The sequence below is a fragment of the Ranitomeya imitator genome, chromosome 5 (assembly GCF_032444005.1).
Source record: "Ranitomeya imitator isolate aRanImi1 chromosome 5, aRanImi1.pri, whole genome shotgun sequence".
NCBI lineage: Eukaryota > Metazoa > Chordata > Amphibia > Anura > Dendrobatidae > Ranitomeya > Ranitomeya imitator.
Genome location: NC_091286.1, coordinates 414,833,164 through 414,858,411, shown reverse-complemented (window position 1 = coordinate 414,858,411; position 25,248 = coordinate 414,833,164). Strand labels below are relative to the sequence as shown.

Below are 25,248 nucleotides of genomic sequence, written 5' to 3'. Positions count from 1 at the left end.
ACGATTCTCGCCTTCCAATCAATATCCTGGAGATACATGCGATTTGGCTGTCCCTAAAGCGGTTCCATCATCTCCTAGCAGGCTGCCCCATCCGTATCCAGTCGGACAATGCCACGGCTGTGGCTTATATAAATCATCGGGGGCACCTGCAGCAGAGCTGCAATACGCAAGGTAGAGCACATCCTTCGCTGGGCCGAAAGCAACCACTCGGTCATATCGGCCGTTCACATTCCAGGAGTGAATAATTGGGTCACGGACTTCCTCAGCCAGCAAGGTCTTGCCTCAGGAGAGTGGTCTCTCCATCAGGACATATTCCAACATATCTGCCTTCGTTGGGGTGCTCCAGACGTAGACTTGATGGCTTCCTGGTGCAATGCCAAGGTACCTCAGTTTGTAGCACAGTCTTGGGACCCGAGCGCAATCGGGGCGGACGTGCTGGTCCTTCCTTGGAGTCAGTTTTGCCTTCCTTACCTGTTTCCCCCTCTGCCCCTGCTTCCCAGAGTCATCAGGAAGATCAGGGCAGAGGGTGTCCCGGTGATTCTCATTGCCCTGGATTGGCCTCGCCGGGCGTGGTATGCAGAGCTGGTCCAACTCATCGCAGACGTTCCTTGGCGCCTACCAGATCGTCCGGATCTACTTTCTCAGGGCCCGATCTACCACCAGAACTCAGGGGCTCTGTGTTTGACGGCTTGGCCGATGAATCTTGGGTTCTGAATCAAGCAGGTTTTTCCCGTGAGGTAGTTTCCACTTTGATCAATGCCCGAAAGCCGGTGTCATCGCACATCTACCATCGGACCTGGAGGATCTTCTTTGAATGGTGCAGAAACAGAGGTAGCCCTCTGTTGGTTTTCAACATCCCTGCCATCCTGGATTTCCTCCAATCCGGTCTGGGCTTGGGGCTTTCGCCAAGCTCCCTTAAAGGGCAGGTCTCGGCCTTGTGAGTCCTTTTTCAACGAAAAATTGCTCCCAAAACCCAGGTCAGAACGTTCTTTCAGGGAGTCTCTCACGTGGTGCCTCCCGACAAAGCGCCACTAGAGGCTTGGGACCTTAATCTGGTCTTATTACCTCGATCAGATGAGTGTTGGAGTTGGCTGCTGTCGGACGCCATTCCTTACATTCCACCGGGACAAGGTAGTCCTCAGACCGTCCCCTACCTTCCTCCAAAAGGTGGTGTCTTCCTTCCACCTCAACGAGGATATCATACTTCCGTCATTTTGTCCTGCTCCAATGCACCACGTGGAGAAGGCTCTTCACTCCCTGGATCTTGTGAGAACTCTCAGGAAGTACGTGTCTAGGACGGCACCTTTTCGACAGATGGAAGCTCTGTTCGTGGGACACCGGAAGGGACTGGCCGCATCTAAGTCGACAATGGCCAGATGGATTCGGTCGACTATTCAAGGGGCTTACCGCGTCAGAGGCAAGCCTATCCCTGCGGGCCTCAGGGCACACTCCACTCGGTCGGTGGGTGCCTCCTGGGCCGTTCAGAATCAAGCGTCTGCAGAGCAAGTTTGCAAAGCTGCGACCTGGTCTAGCCGGCACACCTTCTCAAAGCAATACAATGTCCACACTCAGGCATCTTCAGATGCAAGCCTGGGTAGGCGTATTCTGCAGGCAGCGGTAGTGCACTTGTAGACAGCAGGTGCCATAAGTTTACACTGTTGAGTTGTTATTTCCCGCCCAGGGACTGCTTTTGGACGTTCCACGGTCCTGTGTCCCCCTATGTGGCGATGGAGAAATAGGGATTTTTGTGTACTCACCTTAAAATCCTTTTCTCCGAGCCACTCATTGGGGACGCAGCACCCACCCCTGTTTTGTCTTGTTGCCTATGATGAGTGTTTTTAGTCTCTGACATGTTGTTCCTACAGTTAATTTTTGTTAACCCTCAGTCAGGGGCAATATGTTTCATAACGAGTTTAGGGGCATTGCGCCTGTCCGGCACAGGCTAGAAAATTGGCTATATTTTCCTTTTTTAAAAATTTCAATGCTCTAAAAGTGATCAGTTACCTTAATAGGAATGTAATAAATGAGAATACACATAATCAGGTGTAAAAAAAAATGTAATATGTTTCTATGTCTTGAGCTAATATGTTTCTATGTCTTGAGCATCCTCCTCCTCACCCTCTCCATCTTGATCTGTATCAGACGACATCTGGACATTCTTACACATCATCTTCTGAATCAATGTCACTTTCTTCCCCTAAATCTTCTAGCTGTAAGGGGTCTGTCTCATCAAGCAGTATATTTTGCACTTGCTCAACATGAAGGGCATTGGACAAGTCAAATATTCTCCTCGCCATTTCATAAGAAAAGCAGAAGCAAGAGAGAGAATATGTGTTAGGGCGCAATGTGCCAGAGAAGCACACTCTTATTTCTAACAAAACCTATGACAAATCCACAAATTTAGCACTAGCTATTCAGAAAACAAGCTAAAAAAACAATTGGGATGAATAAAAACAGCAAATTCTAATCGTCAAAAGTGTGACGCATTCAGGGGCAATGAGCCGGAGAAGCCAAAACCCTGATATCTGATCTCCTGCAGCTCTGCAGCACAAGAGGCTTCTCAGGTTTCACACAGCCTTTAAAGTTATGAAGGTACTGGGAGGATGGTGTTTCCCAGACAAACCACTGAAAATACAGAAATGAAACGAAGTGAGCTGTGCCTGTCAGATCAGTTGCCCCTGACGGAGGGTTAACCTCCTACTGCTTTGCTACCGAACTGGTATTATCCGGAGCCAGTGGGCGGTGTATACTGCAGAGGAGGAGCTAACCCTTTTTGTATTTACTTGTGTCAGCCTCCTAGTGGAATCAGCATACACCCACGGTCCTGTGTCCCCCAATGAGTGGCTCGGAGAAAAGGATTTTACGGTGAGTACACAAAAGTCCTTATTTTTTGTTTTTCTCCAGAATACAGCTAAAAAGGATTTTCCTGCCATTTAAAAATGACTGAACCACCTTAGAATGTTCTAAAATAAAAAATTCACACCCTTCTTACCGATCCCCCATGGCCTCAGATCCAGTTCAGTTTCTGTACTTGCCTGCACTTAAAGGGACTCTGTCACCTGAATTTGGCGGGACTGGTTTTGGGTCATATGGGCGGAGTTTTCGGGTGTTTGATTCACCCTTTCCTTACCCGCTGGCTGCATGCTTGCTGCAATATTGGATTGAAGTTCATTCTCTGTCCTCCATAGTACATGCCTGCGCAAAGCAATCTTGCCTTGTGCAGGCGTGTACTATGGAGGACAGAGAATGAACTTCAATCCAATATTGCAGCCAGCATGCAGCCAGCGGGTAAGGAAAGGGTGAATCAAACACCCGAAAACTCCGCCCATATGACCCAAAACCAGTCCCGCCAAATTCAGGTGACAGGTTCCCTTTAAGGGCATTTTAGCAGTGTGGCTGCTCTCATGTGCTTCTCTATTAACATGACGGCTGCAGCCAGTTAGTGATTAGCTGCACTGGTCACTTGAGCAGACAACAAGGAATCGGCTGTGGGAAGATCTTTGAGTTGGGTTTGACTCATTTTTTTTTCTAATCTTCTAAGCTTGTTTCAGGTTTTTTTGTATGTCTGGATGACAGCGTCTTCAAACATGACCACACTACAGCTATCTGTGATCCTAGATTATTACAGTACGGTCTAGTTGTAGCCTGGGCTTGTTACAGTTGTGTATTCCCTGTTGAAACTCATTTTCCATTCGTCTGTGTTCTTTTCAGCTCATCTCAAAAAACATGAAGTTCTAAAATGAAATGTAGAAAATAGACATTTTTGTCACTTCAGCAAAACAGAACAATCCTTCACTTTCAATTTTTTTCAACATTTTTAAATTTAAAAAAAATCCCATTGCTTTATGCTATTTTTTGTGACTTTATTTTGTCACATTTTTTTCAGGTGTTTTAAAGAGAACCTTTCACGAGAAATAAAGCGGTGACTGAACTATCGCCGTCCATGCCCCTATGACTGAATACCGAATGCTGGCTGAGGAGAAACAAAGATTATTTTCTCCCGGCTGCATGCAGGCGCGGACAGGTTAGTAACGCTGTTAACCTGCAGATTAACCTCATATCTACATTTTAACTGCGCTATTCCTGGTGACAGGTTCCCCTTATGTCATACAGAGAAGCCCTTGGCTTAAAGTGCCAGTGTTAAAAATAAAATAAATAATTTTAAACTCTAAAAGATTGTAAGAAAAGGCACTTAAAAACAACCTGCAAAACATGGGTCAATCCAAGCATAAAATATTTAAGAACAGTTGGTGCCTTACCAGCAGAAATGTTGCTGACAACAGGAGAGCCTTGTCTGTGGGACTAATGGAAGCTGAAACTGTAGAGAAAAGGTAAATTAGGGCTTGTTTTTAGAGCCTAAGATGTATTAATGCGTTTTATTTTCTTGTTTTATGTAGAGAAAATAATTCTACAATGCTACTTTTAAGGGGGCTGTGCACGACTAGACAGCGCCTTTTCAATGTCCTTAATGTTTCCACTAAAATTAAAAAAAATTGCAGACTTACCTCCCGCACTAAAAGAAAAAAAAAATTGCAGACTTACCTCCCGGACTGTCGCTGCTCTGAGTGTCGCATCCAGCGGCAATCTTGTCATTGATCGTCAGTGTCCACTAATGGGCTGTATCCTTCACAGTTCCATTTTACAGATGTGTGAAGGCTGCAGCCATCACGTGGCATAATGTTATGAGACCGATGCAGGGCTAGGAGCAGAGATGTGCAGGTCCGGGAGGTAAATAGGCTTTACTTTTTATTTTAATTAGCACAATAGGGATATTGAAAAGAGGTTTGGATAGTAGTAGACAACCCGGAGAGATGAAAATGTATTTACATCTACATTCTGTCTAAAACTATGAAGACTCGTATGCCTCATCCTGTTCTCATTTACACTGGCATGAGTTCTTCTCACCGTGATCTGGCGACATAGGACTGCTGCTGCTTCCTTTTTCTTCAGGCAACGCAATGTCAGAGATCAAGGTGCTGTGACTCGTGTCCTACCGCTTATGCAATCCATCCCTCTGACCAAGGCTTGTGGACAGGTTTCTTGTCCTTCCTGCCCCTCGCTCTTGTTCTGCTCTGCCTGCACCTTCACAACTTGTACCGTACTGTTCAAAATCACAGCAGTGTTCAAAAAAATCACAATCTTTATACTAGTTTTTAGTTCTATGCATTGAGAATATTGCACACTTTTCTAATTCAAAACACGAAGATAAATGTATATACATTGTTTTAACTACTTTACAGAAAACAAAAAATGAACATTGGGCTGTTCTAAAAAAAAAAATAGCAGTGTCTGCATTTGTCTTTACAAACTCACAATATGTGCTTTTTTTGTGGATTTAGCATTCCTGTGAATCCCTAACCTAATATTTAGTTGTATACCCACAGTTGTTTTAGAACTGTTTCACATCTATGTTGCATAGAGTCACCAACTACTGGCACCTATTAACTGTTATTCCAGTGAAGAATACTTGGACTACATACCACAAATGTTTGGCATTGTTGGCTTTGTCTCAGAAACAGAATTTTTAATGTCACCCTACAAGTGTTCTATCAGATTAAAGGTCCAGGGATTTGGCTGGCCGTGCCATAACATCAATTTTGTTAGGGTGGAACCAAGATGTTGCTCGTTTACTGGTGTGTTTAGGGTCGTCATCTTGTTGAAACACCCATTTCGAGGGCATCTCCTCCTCAGCATAAGGTAACTTGATCTCTTCAAGTATTTTCATATATGCAAACTGGTCCATGATCCCTGGTGTGCGGTAAATGGGTCTGGCACCATAGTAAGAGAAACATGCCCATATCATGACCCTTGCACCACCAAACTTCCCTGTCTTCAGAGTGTGCTGTGGCTTGAATGCAGTGTTTGGGGGTCGTCTGACAAACTGTCTGTGGCCCTTGGACCCAAAAAGAACAATTTTTCTTTCATCAGTCCAGAAAATGTTTCTCCATTTCTTTTTAGGCCAGTTGATGTGTTCTTTGGGAAAGTACATGTCATTTTTGTTTGTTTTTTTTACATGGGGACTTCTTGCTAAGAGATTAACTTCACACAGGCGTCTTCTGTCACAGTACTCACAGGTAACTTGAGACTGTCTGTGATCATCCTGGAGCTGATCGTTGGCTGAGCCTTTGCCATTCTGGCTATTCTTCCATCCATTTGAATGGTAGTCTTCAGTTTTCTTCCATGTCGTCTGGTTTGGCTTTCAATTTTAAAGCATTGGAGATCATTTTAGCTGAACAGCCCATCATTGTCTGTACGCCTTCATAAGTTTTACTTTCTACAGTCAACTTTTTAATCAAAGTATGCTTTTATTCTGAACAAAGTCTCAAACGACCCATATATCTCAGGTTTTCAAGGAGAAATGCATGTACAACATGCCCTGGCTTCACCTTCTAATAAGGGCCACCTGATTCACACCTGTTTCTTCACAGAATGATTGACCTCACTAAGTGAACTCCACACTGCTATTATTTTGAACACACAACCTTTGAATTAACCCCTTCCCGACCTTTGACGCCACCTAGGCGTCATGAAAGTCGGTGCCAATCCGACCCATGACGCCCGGGCGCCGCCATCTTCCAAAATGGCGGGCGCATGCGCAGTGCGCCCGCCGAATCTGCCGGCCGGCAGATTCGTTCCAAAGTGCATTTTGATCACTGAGATAGATTATATCTCAGTGATCAAAATAAAAAAAATAATAAATGACTCCCCCCCCCCCCTTTGTCACCCCCATAGGTAGGAACAATAAAATAAAGAATTTTTTTTTTCCACTAATGTTAGAATAGGGTTAGGGGTAGGGTAGGGGTAGGGTTTCGGTATGTGCACACGTATTCTGGTCCTCTGCGGATTTTTCCTCTGCGGATTTGATAAATCCGCAGTGCTAAACCGCTGCGGATTTATGGCGGATTTACCGCGTTTTTTCTGCGCATTTCACTGCGGTTTTACAACTGCGATTTTCTCTTTGAGCAGTTGTAAAACCGCTGCGGAATCCTCACAAAGAAGTGACATGCTGCGGAATGTAAACCGCTGCGTTTCCGTGCAGTTTTTCCGCAGCATGTGTACAGCAATTTTTGTTTCCCATATGTTTACATTGAACTGTAAACTCATGGGAAACTGCTGCGGATCCGCAGCGTGTGCACATACATTTAGAATTAGGCTATGTGCACACGGTGCGGATTTGGCTGCGGATTCGCAGCAGTGTTCCATCAGGTTTACAGTACCATGTAAACATATGGAAACCAAATCCGCTGTGCCCATGGTGCGGAAAATACCGCGCGGAAACGCTGCGTTGTATTTTCCGCAGCATGTCAATTCTTTGTGCGGATTCCGCAGCGTTTTACACCTGTTCCTCAATAGGAATCCGCAGGTGAAATCCGCACAAAAAACACTGGAAATCCGCAGAAAATCCGCAGGTAAAACGCAGTGCCTTTTACCCGCGGATTTTTCAAAAATGATGCTGAAAAATCTCACACGAATCCGCAACGTGGGCACATAGCCTTAGGGTTAGGGTTGGAATTAGGGTTGTGGTTAGGGTTGTGATTAGGGTTATTGCTATAGTTGGGATTAGGGTTAGGGGTGTGGGGGGGTTAGTGTTGGAGGTAGAATTGAGGGGTTTCCACTGTTTAGGCACATCAGGGGTCTCCAAACGCAACATGGCGCCACCATTGATTCCAGCCAATCTCGTATTCAAAAAGTCAAATGGTGCTCCCTCAATTCCGAGCCCTGACGTGTGCCCAAACAGTGGTTTACCCCCACATATGGGGTACCAGCATACTCCGGATAAACTGCGCAACAATTACTGGGGTCCCATTTCTCCTGTTACCCTTGTGAAATTAAAAAAATGCTTGCTAAAACATCATTTTTGAGGAAAGAAAAATGATTTTTTATTTTCACGGCTCTGCGTTGTAAACGTCTGTGAAGCACTTAGGGGTTTAAAGTGCTCACCACATATCTAGATAAGTTCCTTGGGGGGTCTAGTTTCTAAAATGGGGTCACTTGTGGGGGGTTTCTACTGTTTAGGCACACCAGGGGCTCTGCAAACGCAACGTGACGCCCGCAGAGCATTCCATCAAAGTCTGCATTTCAAAACGTCACTACTTCAATTCCGAGCCCCGGCATGTGCCCAAACAGTAGTTTACCCCCACATATGGGGTATCACCGTACTCAGGAGAAACTGGACAACAAATATTGGGGTCAAATTTCTCCTGTTACCCTTGGGAAAATTAAAAAATTCTGGGCTAAATAATTATTTTTGAGGAAAGAAAACGTATTTATTATTTTCACGGCTCTGCATTATAAACTTCTGTGAAGCACTTGGGGGTTCAAAGTGCTCACCACACATCTAGATAAGTTCCTTTCGGGGTCTAGTTTCCAAAATGGGGTCACTTGTGGGGGGTTTCTACTGTTAAGCCACATCAGGGGCTCTGCAAACGCAACGTGACGCCCACAGAGCATTCCATCAAAGTCTGCATTTCAAAACGTCACTACTTCACTTCCGAGCCCCGGCATGTGCCCAAACAGTGGTTTACCCCCACATATGGGGTATCAGCGTACTCAGGAGAAACTGGACAACAACTTTTGGGGTCAAATTTCTCCTGATACCCTTGGGAAAATAAAAAAATTGCAGGCTAAAAGATCATTTTTGAGAAAATAATTTTTTTTTTTTCATGGCTCTGCGTTACAAACTTCTGTGAAGCACTTGGGGGTTCAAAGTCCTCACCACACATCTAGATTAGTTCCTTTGGTGGACTAGTTTCCAAAATGGGGTCATTTCTGGGGGATCTCCAATGTTTAGGCACACAGGGGCTCTCCAAACGTGACATGGTGTCCGCTAATAATTGGAGCTAATTTTCCATTTAAAAAGCCAAATGGCGTGCCTTCCCTTCCGAGCCCTGCCGTGCGCCCAAACAGTGATTTACCCCCACATATGGGGTATCGGCATACTCAGGACAAACTGGACAACAACATTTGTGGTCCAATTTCTCCTATTACCCTTGGCAAAATAGGAAATTCCAGGCTAAAAAATCATTTTTGAGGAAAGAAAAATTATTTTTTATTTTCATGGCTCTGCGTTATAAACTTCTGTGAAGCACCTGGGGGTTTAAAGTGCTCAATATGCATCTAGATAAGTTCCTTGGGGGGTCTAGTTTCCAAAATGGGGTCACTTGTGGGGGAGCTCCAATGTTTAGGCACACAGGGGCTCTCCAAACGTGACATGGTGTCCGCTAACAATTGGAGCTAATTTTCCATTTAAAAGTCAAATGGCGCGCCTTCCCTTCCGAGCCTTACCATGTGCCCAAACAGTGGTTTACCCCCACATATGAGGTATCGTCATACTCGGGAGAAATTGCCCAAGAAATTTTATGATCCATTTTATCCTATTGCCCATGTGAAAATGAAAAAATTGAGGCAAAAAGAATTTTTTTGTAAAAAAAAAGTACTTTTTCATTTTTACAGATCAATTTGTTAAGCACCTGAGGGTTTAAAGTGCTCACTAGGCATCTAAATAAGTTCCTTGGGGGGTCTAGTTTCCAAAATGGGGTCACTTGTGGGGGAGTGCCAATGTTTAGGCACCCAGGAGCTTTACAAACGCGACATGGTGTCCGCTAACGATGGAGATAATTTTTCATTCAAAAAGTCAAATGGCGCTCCTTCCCTTCCGAGCCTTACCATGTGCCCAAACAGTGGTTTACCCCCACATATGAGGTATCAGTGTACTCGGGAGAAATCGCCCAACAAATTTTAGGATCCATTTTATCCTGTTGCCCATGTGAAAATGAAAAAATTGAGGCTAAAAGAATTTTTTGTGAAAAAAAAAGTACTTTTTCATTTTTACGGATCAATTTGTGAAGCACCTGGGGGTTCAAAGTGCTCACTATGCATCTAGATAAGTTCCTTGGGGCGTCTAGTTTCCAAAATGGGGTCACTTGTGCGGGAGCTCCAATTTTTAGGCACACGGGGGCTCTCCAAACGTGACATGGTGTCCGCTAAAGAGTGGAGCCAATTTTTGATTCAAAAAGTCAAATGGCGCTCCTTCCCTTCCAAGCCCTGCCGTGCGCCCAAACAGTGGTTTACCCCCACATATGAGGTATCAGCGTACTCAGGACAAATTGGACAACAACTTTCGTGGTTCAGTTTCTCCTTTTACCATTGGGAAAATAAAAAAATTGTTGCTAAAAGATAATTTTTGTGACTAAAAAGTTAAATGTTCATTTTTTCCTTCCATGTTGCTTCTGCTGCTGTGAAGCACCTGAAGGGTTAATTAACTTCTTGAATGTGGTTTTGAGTACCTTGAGGGGTGCAGTTTTAAGAATGGTGTCACTTTTGGGTATTTTCAGCCATATAGACCCCTCAAACTGACTTCAAATGTGAGGTGGTCCCTAAAAAAAATGGTTTTGTAAATTTCGTTGTAAAAATGAGAAATCGCTGGTCAAATTTTAACCCTTATAACTTCCTAGCAAAAAAAAATTTTGTTTCCAAAATTGTGCTGATGTAAAGTAAACATGTGGGAAATGTTATTTATTAACTATTTTGTGTCACATAACTCTCTGGTTTAACAGAATAAAAATTCAAAATGTGAAAATTGCGAAATTTTCAAAATTTTCGCCAAATTTCCGTTTTTATCACAAATAAACGCATAATTTAATGACCTAAATTTACCACTAACATGAAGCCCAATATGTCACGAAAAAACAATCTCAGAACCGCTAGGATCCGTTGAAGCGTTCCTGAGTTATTACCTCATAAAGGGACACTGGTCAGAATTGCAAAAAACGGCAAGGTCTTTAAGGTCAAAATAGGCTGGGTCATGAAGGGGTTAATTATTCTAATACACAGACTCAACAACATGCAAATCATGAATGTGGAGTTTGTTGGTTTTCTTAGAATCTACTGCACCAACTCGTAAATTGTTTGACATACGGTAATATAATTTATATAAAAACTGATTAATTTGGCTAGTTATATTGGACTGCTATAATTTTGAACACTACTGTATATGACATATCAATTGCCTGCCCCACACTTTTAGTCAAGTCATATAGAAGTACAAGCTGTGAAGGTGCAGGCAGAATGAGAGTGAGCCTTGGTCGGAGGGATGAATTGCATAAGCAACAGGTCACAAGCTATAGTCCCCTAATCTCTTATACAGCATCCGAGATGAGAGGGGGAGCTCCCACAATAGCCGTGCTGTGACGTGAGATGTAATAAAATCATAAGAACTTACATATACGAGTAAGAAGTAGGATATGAGCTTTCATAGTTTTAGAATGTAGATCGAAATCCATTTTAGCTCCTGAGAGTACCACTTTAAGAACTGTGCTCTCGGAATGGTCTCATTCACGTTGGACAAATTTATTAATCCTGTCAAATACTGTATTTATATGGCATACTTGTGTATTAGCCAGTCTGAATTTGTGTAAAATTTATCACAGTGAACTGCGCTTGATGATAAAATTAAGGAATCTTTAGACACTTTTATACCACATATTGGTTGAATTTTTTCATTGCGATATTTTACACCGACATTTCGACACATGTCCTATTTTAATCCACACCTCTGTTGCTAAGCCATGCGCTGTTTTTTGGTTTTCGCACTAGAATTCTGGATCATTTACTTTGAGCTTAAAAACCCAACTGAGCTATGACCCCTGGGGCTGTGTTCATCATATAAGATCTATGACACACTTCAAGAAACATGAACCAAGATTTCACTGGTGCGCTTGTAGTTCAGTATTTTGCATCACTATTTGTAAGCCAAAACCAGAACTTGATCCACAAGGCAGAACAGGTAGTTTACTTACGGTTCTCTGCTCACAAGTACTGATGCAAAATACTGGCTTAACATTTTAGATTTTGTGAACTGGACGTAAACCATTTGCCAATCACACGCATAGATCTTGAACTTGCCAAACAGTGAAACAAAGTATACAGTATATTATGATTGTTAGACAATGATATTTGCCTTATTATATACTCCTCACTGAACAATAAGCATTGTTTTAGTTATCAAGTTTACTTACTGTCAAGGCCAAAGAAGTCATGATCCATGTTATGCTCTTCATTAAAACCTGGCCACCTCTTCCATATGATGGCAATCTTCTGACCTTCCACTGATGTCACCTGCATTATCAATGGCAAATTGGGTTTCTGTTGCATTCAGAACCAATAGAGCAAATCCTCAGTAATTAACCTCTCTCTAACACGTCACTAAAATGTAACTTTTATTTATAATAGTGCATGCTGGCTGCAATATTGGATTGAAGTTCATTCTCTGTCCTCTGTAGTACATCCCTGCACAAGGTGCAATCTTGCCTTGCGCAGGCGTGTACTATGGAGGACAGAGAATTAACTTCAATCCAATATTGCAGCCAGCATGCAGCCAGCGGGTAAGGAAAGGGTGAATCAAACACCCAAAAACCCCGCCTCCATGGCTGAAGATTGTTCCCTCCAAATTCAGGTGACAGTGTCCCTTTAAGGTCTGGGCTTTGACTAGGCCACTCCAAAACATTTATATGTTTCCCCTTAAAGGGAACCTGTCACCCCCCTCAGGCGTTTGTAACTAAAAGAGCCACCTTGGGCAGCACAAATGCTGCATTCTGACAAGGTGGCTCTTTTAGTTATGCTCCCTGCACACGCTGAAATAAATGTTTATAAAATGCGCCGCTCACACCCTGAAATCGCCAGGGAGGCAGGTCTTTCCTTCCTAAGCCAGATGCCTCCCAGCCGTCACTCCGGGCCTGTGTGCGCCGGGCGCCGCCTCCTCTTGATTCATTATTGTCCCTGGCACCTGCGTTGTAAGTACGAAGGGCAGCGCAACTGCGCATGCCCGAAAAAAGAACAACTTAATGCGCAGGCGCCGGGGACGATAATGAAGCAAGAGAAGGCAGCTCACGGCGCACACAGGAGTGATGGCTGGGAGGAGTCTGGCTTAGGAAGGAAAGACCTGCCTCCCTGGCAATTTCAGGATATGAGGAGCGCCTTTTATAAACGTTTATTTCAGTGTGTGCAGGGAGCATAACTAAAAGAGCCACCTTGTCAGAATGCAGCATTTTTGCTGCACAAGGTGGCTCTTTTAGTTACAAACGCTTGAGGGGGGTGACAGGTTCCCTTTAAACCATTGAAGTGTTGCTTTAGTAGTATTCTTTGGGTCATTGTCGTATTGGAAGGTGAACCTCTGTCCCAGTCTAAAATCACTGACAGACTGAAACAGGTTTTTGCTCCAGAATATCCCTGTATTTCGCACCATCCATCTTCCCCTTGACTAGGACTGTTTTACCTGTCCATGCTGCCGAAAAACTTCCACAGTATGATGCTGCCACCACCATGGGTGGTGTTCTTGGGGTTATGAGCTGTGTTTGTTTGGTGCCAGATATAGCATTTACGTTGGTGGCCAAAAAACTTAAATTTGGTCTCATCTTGCCACATCACCTTCCTCCATACATTTGAAGAGTCTCCCACATGTCTTTTGGCAAACTCAAAAAAGCCTTACAATTTTTATGTGTAAATAAAATAAACTCTTCCTCTAAGGAGTGTACGGCTTATTGGGTCATATGGATTTATACTCCAGTATCTGCTTGGGAACTCTGCAGCTTTTTCAGGGTTACCTTTGGTCTCTGTGCTGCCTCTCTGGTTAATTACCTCCTTGCTCAGGCTGAGAATTTTGGTGGGCGGCCCTCTCTTGGCAGGTTTGTTGTGGTACCATGTTCTTTCCATTTGATGACAATGGATTTGATGGTGCTTCAGGAGATCATCACAGATTGGGATATTTTTTTATAACCCAAACCTCACTTCTGCTTCTCAACAACTCTATCCCTGACCTGTTTGGAGGTCTCCTTGGTCTTCGTGGTGTTGTTTGGTTGGTGGTGCCTCTTAATGATGTTACAGCCGCTGTGGCCTTTCAGAAAAGGTGTGTATATACTGACAGACCATGTGACACTAAGGCTGCTGTCACACTAGCAGTATTCGGTTAGTATTTTACATCAGTATTTGTAAGCCAAAACCAGGAGTGGGTGATAAATGCAGAAGTGGTGCATATGTTTCTATTATACTTTTCCTCTAATTGTTCCACTCCAGGTTTTGGCTTACAAATACTGATGTAAAATACTGACCAAATACTGCTAGTGTGACGGCAGCCTAAGATTGCAAACAGGTAGACTTCCTGTCACTAAGCATGTGACTTATGAAGGCAATTGCTTGCACCAGAAATTTTTGGACGCTTCATCGCAAAAGGGGTGAATACATATGCATGTGCCAATTTTGAGTTATTTGAACCCATAAATTTAATTTTTTCCTATATTTTTCTCACTTCACCAACTTAGATTATTTAGCGCTGGTGCCTCGGTGTTCAGTCCGTTTATCTTCTGTTTAACATTACAAAGTATAGGGAAAACTTTGTAATTTATTTTTTTAAATCTATTAAATTTTACTGATGAAACACTGAGGGTAAAAATGAGCACACTGATCCAAAATATTGGTACAATTTTTTCGTGAATGAGGACTAAGGCCTCGTGCACACACAAGTGCTATCTGTAATTTTGATGGTTAGCACTTGTCCCCATGTCAGTGGGTCACAGAAGAAAACTCACAGCATCGACGAGTTGCCTCTGAGAGCGGAGGGCACTAGCCCATTCATGTCTGTGGGAAAACATCAGACTGCAGTCATGACATTTTCATGGACTTACTGAATAGAGAATATGGATATTATTTTTCTTTTCTAAATCCTCCACATCTGAGAAAATGAAGTCACTCTGATCAGCGTGTGATTAGCATAATCGGATCGCTTCTCTCTGAGATAAGAACGGTTGTGTGACCGTAGCCTTGAAGTGAGAATTTCGAAATAAATCTATCCCATCTCTTTTTTCCAAAACTAAATTAAACAGTATTTGCTTAAGTGAACGCAAACTAGTGTTAAAAGGAATAATTTAAGATAAATCTTACAATAATGAGAACAAAACCTGTAGATTTCAGCAGATGCCATTTCTTGATTGAGCAGTTTTCCATACAGGGGAAAATATGAGTCCATAAATACATAGTGTTACCTGGAATTCCTGGTCTGAGTGACAGCGGGCCACACTCCAGGGGCCGCGAATGTCCATTCTTCTCCTTCCCTCCGAGTCATGCACCGAGAGACTTGGACTAAACAAGCTCCATCTGAATAAGGATAGTGGCAGCATTGAAAGGTTCATGACCAAACTAAGGCAGCTGATGTAGATGACAAGTCTTTAACTTTTAGGAAAATCAATGCAATCTTTCATATTTTAAGTGATCCTACCTATTCTATGGATAAGCTTTATGTTTCTAAGATGGGGAATACATCTTTACCTTGACCTATTTTAGGTCGAGTCATTAACCACTTCAAACTTTCATTTTTAGGATTTAGTGTGGCAAAAAAAAAATACCAACTTTGTGATAAGCACATGCCAGATCTATGTTTTCTACAACTTTGTGAATTGGGTGCTATTATTGGATGGCTTGTAGAACTATATACTACTGACCTCTGTTGGACAAAGCCTAGGAGCGCATTAGATGAGGAGAATACTCGGATGACCATGAGGCAGCAGAACAAGCAGCACACATCGACCCGGTAAGGTCTACAGAACCTTAGTATTTCCTCTCTGCTCTGGTCAAACAGTCGGAGGCAGGAAGATCGAGCCGGGCCACACAGCTGGTAACACAAGCAACTGGAATCTACAATAAAAAAATTAAAGAACACCCATGATTGTAATGCAAAGATCAAATCAATTTGATGTTAATCAGATCTGAGTCAAATTTTATAACTTTTACTAGACCGGGTGAATTAAAACAATCTGATATACGATTTGTGTGAATCATCAAAAAAAATCCTTGCCGTATTTTTGCAGATTGCATGAGCAAAAGGCTACTTTCACACTTCCGTCTTTATAAAGACGTTGCAATGCGTCGTTCTGTGCAAAAAACGCATCCTGCAAAGTTGCCCGCAGGATGTGCTTTTTGCTCATAGACTTGTATTACCGACGCATCGCAAGGTATGGACACGCGTTCCATACGTCGTGCACTGGATGCGTCGGTAATTGGCGGACCGTCGTCACAAAAAAAGTTCAATGTAACTTTTTTTGTGCGACGCGCCCGCCATTTTCGACCACGCATGCGCTGCCAAAACTCTGCCCCCTCCTCCCCGAACTCATACTTGGCAGCGGATGCGTCTGAAAACTGCATCCGCTGCCCACGTTGTGCACTATTTTGCACAACGTCCGTCAGTACGTCGGGCTGACGGTTTGCGACGGCCCCGTACCGACGGAAGTGTGAAAGTAGCCAAAGAAGGCTGACATGACGTATGATGTGATTTAATTCCCAAGGATTGAAAAAAAAGCCCACCCCCATTCCACACACTGGGGAAGAATCCGAGAGTGGGCTCATGACATCAGGTGCAGCTGCTTGGGCTTTCACAAAATGCCTTGCAGATATCATATCACTTGGTACAGCACAGTCAAACAGGAGGGACTATTGTATCCTGTATAAAAGCCAAGGCAGGGAATGCAGAAAACATCTTAGGCCGGGATCACACACAGCGAGATACGGCCGAGTCTCGCAGGTTAAAAACAAGCACCGACACTCCGGAGCAGAGCGTGCGGCCGCATAGCAATACATGGAGCTGCACGCTCCGCTCCGGAGTGCCGGTGCCAGAGCTTGTTTTTAACCTGCGAGACTCGGCCGTATCTCGCTGTAGTGTGACTCCGGCCTTAGGGTGATATTAGAATGGTGAATGTCGGAGCTCACAGCTCAGTAATAGAGACAAGAGGAGAAAGCTGTAAAACATTGGACTAATACCCCAGACAGTGATAAGTTGAATGACTGCAGCAGCGAAGAAAATGAGAGTAGTAGTCTGGGAATAATACAGAGATTCAATTAGGCTGCCATCACACTATCAGTATTTGGTCAGTATTTTACATCAGTATTTGTAAGCCAAAACCAGAAGTGGCTGATAAATACAGAAGTGGTGACGTGTTTCTATTATACTTTTTCCTCTAATTGTTCCACTCCTGGTTTTGGCATGTTTCATACGTTTTTCGCCGAATCTGTCGAGAATTGTGTTTCCGGCGGCTGTAGAAAACGGACATAGTAAAGTTTTTTGTGTCCGTCAAAAAAACGGACAGCAACAGATCTGTCGCCATCCGTCGCTTGCTAGAATGAAACCCTATGGCATCGGATCCGTCAAATGACGGTGTCCGGCAATGGATTCCGTTTTTTAAAACTGAACATTCTCCGATTTTCTTTTCTTTTTTTTTTTTTTTAGGGTATGTGCATTAGCAGAAAAAAGTTTGGGCGTGAAAGCCCTAGCCAGCTCACCACTCCAGCCGCAGGTGCACGGGACTTCGTCTGAACCCGACGTGTAGTAGCACTGAAGAAAAAAAAATGGTGTTGTCCCAGCTCCTTAAACGAATTTCTTCAGCTGGACTATTGGTATGCTTAGCACACCGTCACAGTATGAGGATTGAGCCGCTTTTGTAATTTTAAATGTGTCTTCAATAAAGAAATTCGTTTAAGGAGCTGGGACAACACCATATTTTTTTCTTATGTGCATTAGCGCTTTCCATTCTGGCATCTCTCTCTCTCTCTCCGGATTGAGCCTGATGGCAAAAAACTGATGTGTGAAAGTAGCCTTTTGCCTCCAGCAAGTATATTAGTAGTGAGGAAGCAAATGACATTGTGGAATATATGATACAACTCTTGTTTCAGTTACATCGGTATAATGTAACCTCTGACAACGACACTGTCAGTTTGAGTCAGTGTTCTATAGCGATCAGTTTTTTTTTTATCACAAATGAGTAAAGGATATTTTTTTCAGGTTTGTTTAATTTTTAAAATCATGAAAAATCTGTCAGAGTTACGGGTTAATTAGTGGGCTGTTAGTTACCATTCATTTTAATGGTGATGTCACTTTGACATTTTTAAAGCTGTGTTTATGTTAAGGCTATGTGCACACGTCAGGATTATTTGCAGAAATTTCCTGAACAAAACCAGATTTTTTTCCACAGGAAATTTGCATGCTTTTTTTTGCGCGTTTTTATCACGTTTTTCTCGTGGATTTTTCATGTTTTTTCTGGAGCTTCCCAATGCATTAAATAGTGGGAAATCCGTGAAAAATCCGCAAAATTAATGAACATGCGTTTTTTCCGCGATGCGTTTTTTTCGCAAAAAAAAAACGCAACATATGCACAAAAGTTGCGGATTGCATTCTATTAATAGGATGCTTAATGGATGCATTTTTTTCGCAGTTTTATCGTGCTTTCATAGCGAAAAATCCAGAACATGTGCACACAGCCTAAAGGTTGGATATAGGCCTAGGAGACTTCAGAGTGTTCTACACATCTTTTCAGGGCAATTGCAGTCACAGCGATACATTTGCTGCAAATAAAATTTGAGGACAAATTTGTTGAAACTGGCAAATTCAAATTTCAAGGGCTGTGATCATCTTACTCATCCATCATTAACCAAACAGTGACTCAATGCTCGTGGCATCACCTGGCATTTGTTTGCTGCTCCTGGTTGGATAAAGATGGTTATACTGTATATAGCTACTTTACACTATGTCCCTGTATAGCTAGGTGGATATGAAAATCAGGAACCCAACAAAAATATACCACAACACACACTGGTGTCACTTGGCCAAAAGCCTGTCTGCAGAAGGAGTTTGTCTAGATGCACTGACTAATATGGAGGGCATTATGATTGCCACTGATGGGCAAAGGACTGGCAGATGGGTTTGTGGTTGTCACGGGGCATTGTGGCTCATACCAGTGGCATTAGTTGTAATGGGGCCATACTGACTGGAATTAGAGATGTTATGTGTGTAATTTGTGGTTGTGAAGGATAGTATGATGTGTAAAATCTCAGAACCTGATCGAAAACTCTACATAGTTGCATCCGAGTTGTAAAATTCTTTCATGGCAGTCTGGACCTGATGGAAAACAACTGAAATGAGAACAATAGCAATTAGAAAATACATACCTGTTTGTCATTGGTCAGTTCTGTTTATTAATTCAGTACTGAATTTACGGTAGTTAGAATGGGCAATTACTTTGGGGTTACAGTAAAGCAGCATAAATGGTTTTGTGGAAATTGTAGTGTGGTCTAAATTGTTTGATGCTATGTTAGTGTAAGATTGTTACAGGGAGGGTCATATAATTCTCCTGAATACAACAATTGTAGTAGTGTGAATACTAATATGCGATTGCATTGCGTTTTTTTGCTATGATGTAAAATTCATAGAGTGTTATAAGAACTGATGCTGCTGTGTGGGTACTGTATTGGTAATGCCTAAGGTAAATCTGCACACTCAGCTTAGGGGTAGGGACAGTATAGAACACAGTTCAATGCTAGGGTTACAGATAGCTAGTTACTGTAGTTAAGTAGTGATGCTAGAATGTAGGTGAAAAGTTAAGTTGCCCAGCAACAGACTGCAGGGACAGAGTAAAGAGACAGTTAATGTTTAGCTTAGCCCAGATTGGGAGGGGTCTAGAGCAAGTTAAAAAAGGAACTCCTTCCTGATTTAGTCAGATTGAGTTTGAGTTAGTGGAAGGATTGTGTCAAGTTCAGGTTAAAGTGGTAGTGGGCTGGAGGCACGTGGAGCACATAGCGTTCTGACAGCATGAGGTCATATCAAATTTCCTGAGGATGTTTCTCTTACGTCAGAAGCCTATGGCTCTAACTAGGCACTGAGGAGTGTGCCTTATTCCTTTCCACAAAGAGGAAGATTGACGAGGAAATGCGTGAGTGAAACGTAGCAGATGTTGGGAGTGCTGTGGTGCTGAATGGGAAATCCCTGGGTCTGACAGGATCAAGCTTAGAGATAAGTCCGAGCTGAATGTAAGCAGAGGCATGAAATGTGCTGTATTGATGAAAATGGAACTGGAGGTTGCTATGCCCGAAACTATGAGTTAAGGAGTGTGGTCTCTAAACTGTCCAGTAAAATTGAATTTCTTATAACAAACCGGGTGTCTCCCGATGTGTATGCGGCTGATTCTGGATCAAATAATGTGGATGCAGCAGAGGCCTCCGAGTACTCTGTGTTATACACTGCACAACATTGATGGACAGGGACACTGTGTATTTGTGGGGTGCCAGGGTGTGGAGAAGTATCAATTTGGCTACCACCCTGGGCACCTTACAGTGGGGAAAAAAGTGTTTAGTCAGCCACCAATTGTGCAAGTTCTTCCACTCAAAAAGATGAGAGAGGCACCTTGACATCATAGGTAAACCACAACTATGAGGCTGCTGTCACACTAGCAATAATTGGTCAGTATTTTACATCAGCATTTGTAAGCTAAAACCAGGAGTGGAACAGAGGAAAAGTATAACAGAAACATATGCACCACTTCTGCATTTATCACCCACTCCTGGTTTTGGCTTACAAATACTGAGGTAAAATACTGACCAAATACTACTAGTGTGACGGCAGCCTGAGAGTCAAAATGAGAAAACAAATCCAGAACATCACCTTGTCTGATTTGGCAAGATCTATTTTGCAATTTATGGTGGAAAATAAGTATTTGGTCACCTAAAAGCATGCAGGATTTTTGGCTTTCACAGACCTGTAATGTCTTCTTTAAGAGACTCCTGTCCTCCACTCATTACTTGTAGTCCTGGCACTTGTTTGAACTTGTTATCAGTATAAAAGACAACTGTCCACAACCTCAAACAGGCACACTCCAAACTCCACTATGGTGAAGACCAAAGAGCTATCGAAGGACACCAGACACCTCGATCTGGGGCTCCATGCAAGATCTCACCCCGTGGGGTCAAAATGATCACAAGAATGGTAAGCAAAAATCCCAGAACCACATGGGGGGACCTAGTGAATGACCTGCATAGAGGTGGGACCATAGTAACAAAGGCTATGATCAGTAACATACTACGCCACAAGGGACTCAGATCCTGCAGTGCCAGACGTGCCACCCTGCTTAAGCCAGTACATGTCCGGGCACATCTGAAGTTTTCTAGAGAGCATTTGGATTTTCCAGAAGAGTACTGGGAGAATGTCATATGGTCTGATGAAACTAAAGTAGAACTGTTTGGTAGAAACAAAACTTGTTGTGTTTGGAGGAGACAGAATACTGAGTTGCATCCAAAGAACACCATACCTACTGTGAAGCATGGGGGTGACAACATCATGCTTTGGGGCTGTTTCTCTGCAAAGGGACCAGGACAACTGATCCGTGTACATGAAAGAATTAATGAGGCCATGTATCGTGAGATATTGAGTGCAAACCTCCTTCCATCAGCAAGGGCATTGAAGATAAAATGTGGAAGGGGTTTTTTAGCATGATAATGTTCCCAAGCACACTCCAGGGCAACAGAGGAGTGGCTTCGTAAGAAGCCTATGAAGGTCCTGGAGTGGCGTAGCCAGTCTCCAGATCTCAACCCCATAGAAAACCTTTGGAGGGAGTTGAAAGTCTGTGTTGCCCAGCGACAGGCCCAAAATATCACTGCTCTAGAGAAGATCTGCACGGAGGAATGGGCCGACATACCACCAACAGTGTGTGCCAACCTTATGAAGACTTACAGAAAACATTTGACCTCTGTCGTTGTCAACAAAGTATACAGTGGGTACGGAAAGTATTCAGACCCCTTTAAATTTCTCACTCTTTTTTGCATTGCATCTATTTGGTAAATTCCCAAAAAGTTCATTTTTTTTCTCATTAATGTACACTCTGCACCCCATCTTGACTGAAGAAAAACAGAAATTAGAAATTTTTGCAAATTTATCAAAAAAGAAAAACTGAAATATCACATGGTCATAAGTATTCAGACCCTTTGCTCAGACACTCATATTTAGGTCACATGCTGTCCATTTCCTTGTGATCCTCCTTGAGATGGTTCTACTCCTTCATTAGAGTCCAGCTGTGTTTAATTAAACTAATAGGACTTGATTTAGAAAGGCACACACCTGTCTATATAAGACATCACAGATCACAGTGCATGTCAGACCAAATGAGAATCATGAGGTCGAAAGAACTGGCCAAGGAGCTCAGAGACAGAATTGTGGCAAGGCACAGATCTGGCCAAGGTTACAAAAGAATTTCTGCAGTACTTGAGGTTCCTAAGAGCACAGTGGCCTCCATAATCCTGAAATGGAAGAAGTTTGGGACCACCAGAAGTCTTCCTAGACCTGGCCGTCCAGCCAAACTGAGCAATAGTGGGAGAAGAGCCTTGATGAGAGAGGTAAAGAGGAACCAAAAGATCACAGTAGTTGAGCTCCAGAGATGCAGCAGGGAGATGGGAGAGCGTTCCATAAAGTCAACTATCACTGCAGCCCTCCACCAATCAGATCTTTATGGCAGAGTGGCTCAACGGAAGCCTCTCCTCTTTGCAAGACATATGAAAGCCCGCATAGAGTTTGCTAAAAACACATGGAGGACTCCCAGACTATGAGAAATAAGATTCTCTAGTCTGATGAGACGAAGATAGACCTTTTTGGTGATAATTCTAAGCGGTATGTGTGAAGAAAACCAGGCACAGCTCATCACCTGCCCAATACAATCCCAACAGTGAAACATGGTGGTGGCAGCATCATGCTATGGGGGTGTTTTTCAGCTGCAGGAACAGGACGACTGGTTGCCATTGAAGGAAACATGAATGTGGCCAAGTACAGAGATATCCTGGATGAAAACCTCTTCCATAGTGCTCTGGACCTCAGACTTGGTCAAAGGTTCACCTTCCAACAAGACAATGACCCTAAGCACACAGCTAAAATAACAAAGGAGTGGCTTCAGAACAACTCTGTGACCATTCTTGACTGGCCCAGCCAGAGCCCTGACATAAATGCAATTGAGAACCTGTGGAGAGACCTGAAAATGGCTGTCAACCAACATTCACCATCCAATGTGACAGAACTGGAGAGGATCTGCAAGGAAGAATGGCAGAGGATCCCCAAATCCAGGTGTGAACAACTTGTCGCATCATTCCCAAGAAGACTCATGGCTGTACTAGCTCAAAAGGGTGCTTCTACTCAATACTGAGCAAAGGGGCTGAATACTTATGACCATGTGATATTTCAGTTTTTCATTTTTAATAAATTTGCAAAAAAAAAAAAAAAAATCGACATTTCTGGGTTTTTTTTCAGTCAAGATGGAGTGCAGGGTGTACATTAATGAGAAAATAATGAACTTTTTTGAATTTACCAAATGGCTGCAATGAAACAAAGAGTGAAAAATTTAAAAGGGATCTGAATACTTTTCGTACCCAATGCATATAACAAAATTTTGAGATGAACTTTTGTTAATTACCAAATACTTACTTTACACCATAATTTGCAAAATAAATCTTGCCAAATCAGACAAGGTGATTTTCTGGATTTGTTTTCTCATTTTGACTCTCATAGTTGTGGTCTACCTATGATGTCAATGTGCCTCTCTCATCTTTTTAAGTGGGAGAACTTGCACAATTGGTGGCTGACTAAATACTTTTCCCCCACTGTATATATAAATATATATAGCACTGCTCCAAACGAGCACAATCTGGGCTCCTGAACTTGTCCCTCTACAGATAGATTTTTACAGATTGCTGTGTTTCCATAATAACATGGTTACCTTCAGTAGCCACAAGTAATTGCTTGGCTGTGCGACTGGAAATAATGTATAATCTCTTTGACTGGCAGCTCCATCCTAAAACAGAAAGCAATGATTACATCCCTTCCAGTAATAAAATCCATATAACCAAATAGACAGTAATCATTATGGATATGAAATTGTGCTCCTGTGTAATGAATGTGGAATGCATTAAGTCATTCACTGTATGAATATTCAGAACAAACATTGCGCGCCCAATGTGAATTACAATATGTACTCATTAACATCAGCACCGCGTATAATTTAGGTTTATGCTCGTTTTAGGGGGACACATCATTATCTATTTCTGCATATAACATTATGCAGAACAGTCTTTTTCTTGCTTTATTGTTGAAATTGTTGCTTTGGGTTAAGTGCATTTATAGCAGCAGGATATGCACCGATGTCCATTTCAGAAAGGCCATGTAGACTGGTGCCTATGGAAGCTGAAGGAAAAGGAGCCGTAGACAGCTGCAAATGTATTCGATCACTGAGTGGTGGAGATTATTCTACTTGTTCGTCATCAGGTCAAAAGAGGTCAAGTTTGCTTTTATCTAATTCCTGCTGCTCCCCAGAATGTTCAGGGTTTTTTTTTATTTTTATATTTTTTTCATCCACCAAACTGTTATGCTTTTCAAAAAGGGGATATGGCTTATACTATTGGGTGGGGGGCATGTCTATAGGCTGTTCTGCATTATTACCCTGTAAGCCATACCATTTTGGTCAATTTTCATGTTTTTATTGCACTTTCTTCCATTTTTATGCAGGATGCAGCCAAGCCCTTTAGTATTGGTTTGGAGAATTAGGGTGTTTGTTCTTGTGGGGTGCACTTATATAGTGCTGGGCAGCCCACCTGATCTAACACTTCATCAGTATACTGTAAGCTGGATAGGATACTGTGCATCTCACGTACCTGTGAGACTGGCGCTCAATGCAGGCTTCACCTGTGTGCATTTTTCATAGTAGGCAGCCACCCCCTCTATGAATGGTAGGTAGTGGTCGTTTCATCAGGATTTTGTACTGTGTTGCTGATCACCATACTTAGGGTTTCTGTAATCCTAGACTGTAAATCTCTACTTACTCTTCTATGTTTTGTGAGATAGTGCTCACTAACGGGTAAGGGTATACTCGCTTAGCAACTGGATTCAAGGTACACAGGAACACTTTTTGCACATAACAGTCTATGAGGTTTATTATCGAGTCATAAATCGTACTACGAACAGTCCATTACACACTGTATCAGGACATGACATTAGATTTCACATCATTAGTCTGCGGCAACTAAACACTCTGGTCCTCCTCTGACCAGTTGCCGTGGGTGACCGCACAGTTCATAGAACATAATAAGCACCAACAGTCTATGGAGGTACCTTACGGGAGCTCCTGCTCCACCCACTGGCTCCTTGTCAGTCCTCTCTCCCTGGGAAAGCTGCCTTACGGGGAGCATCAACTTGCCTGACAGGCATATACCAGTCGGTTCCAGGCCCACCAAAGGACGGTAGCTTCCCTAACACAGTAGCTCTGCAGGTCCTTGGCCTCACCTCGTGCTCTTCAGGGATCTGGTCCACACACACAGGACCTCCCAACACAGAGGCCACTCAGGACCACGGCCTCACCAGGTGCTCTTCAGGGATCCCATCCACACTCTAGACCTCCCAACACTCAG

General features: G+C 43.0%; 1 protein-coding gene across 1 annotated transcript; it reads right to left on the bottom strand.

Moving 5' to 3' along the window:
- Nucleotides 1-3,382: 3,382 nt before the first annotated feature.
- LOC138680781 (phospholipid scramblase 3-like) lies at nt 3,383-23,635 on the bottom strand. Its single transcript, XM_069768036.1, has 6 exons — nt 23,565-23,635; nt 15,492-15,684; nt 15,036-15,147; nt 12,018-12,117; nt 4,260-4,318; nt 3,383-3,734 (listed from the first exon to the last, which is right to left on the bottom strand). The coding sequence occupies exons 2-6, from the start codon at nt 15,545-15,547 to the stop codon at nt 3,708-3,710; spliced, it is 354 nt and encodes a 117-aa protein (XP_069624137.1). The 5' UTR covers nt 15,548-15,684; nt 23,565-23,635; the 3' UTR covers nt 3,383-3,707.
- Nucleotides 23,636-25,248: the final 1,613 nt, after the last annotated feature.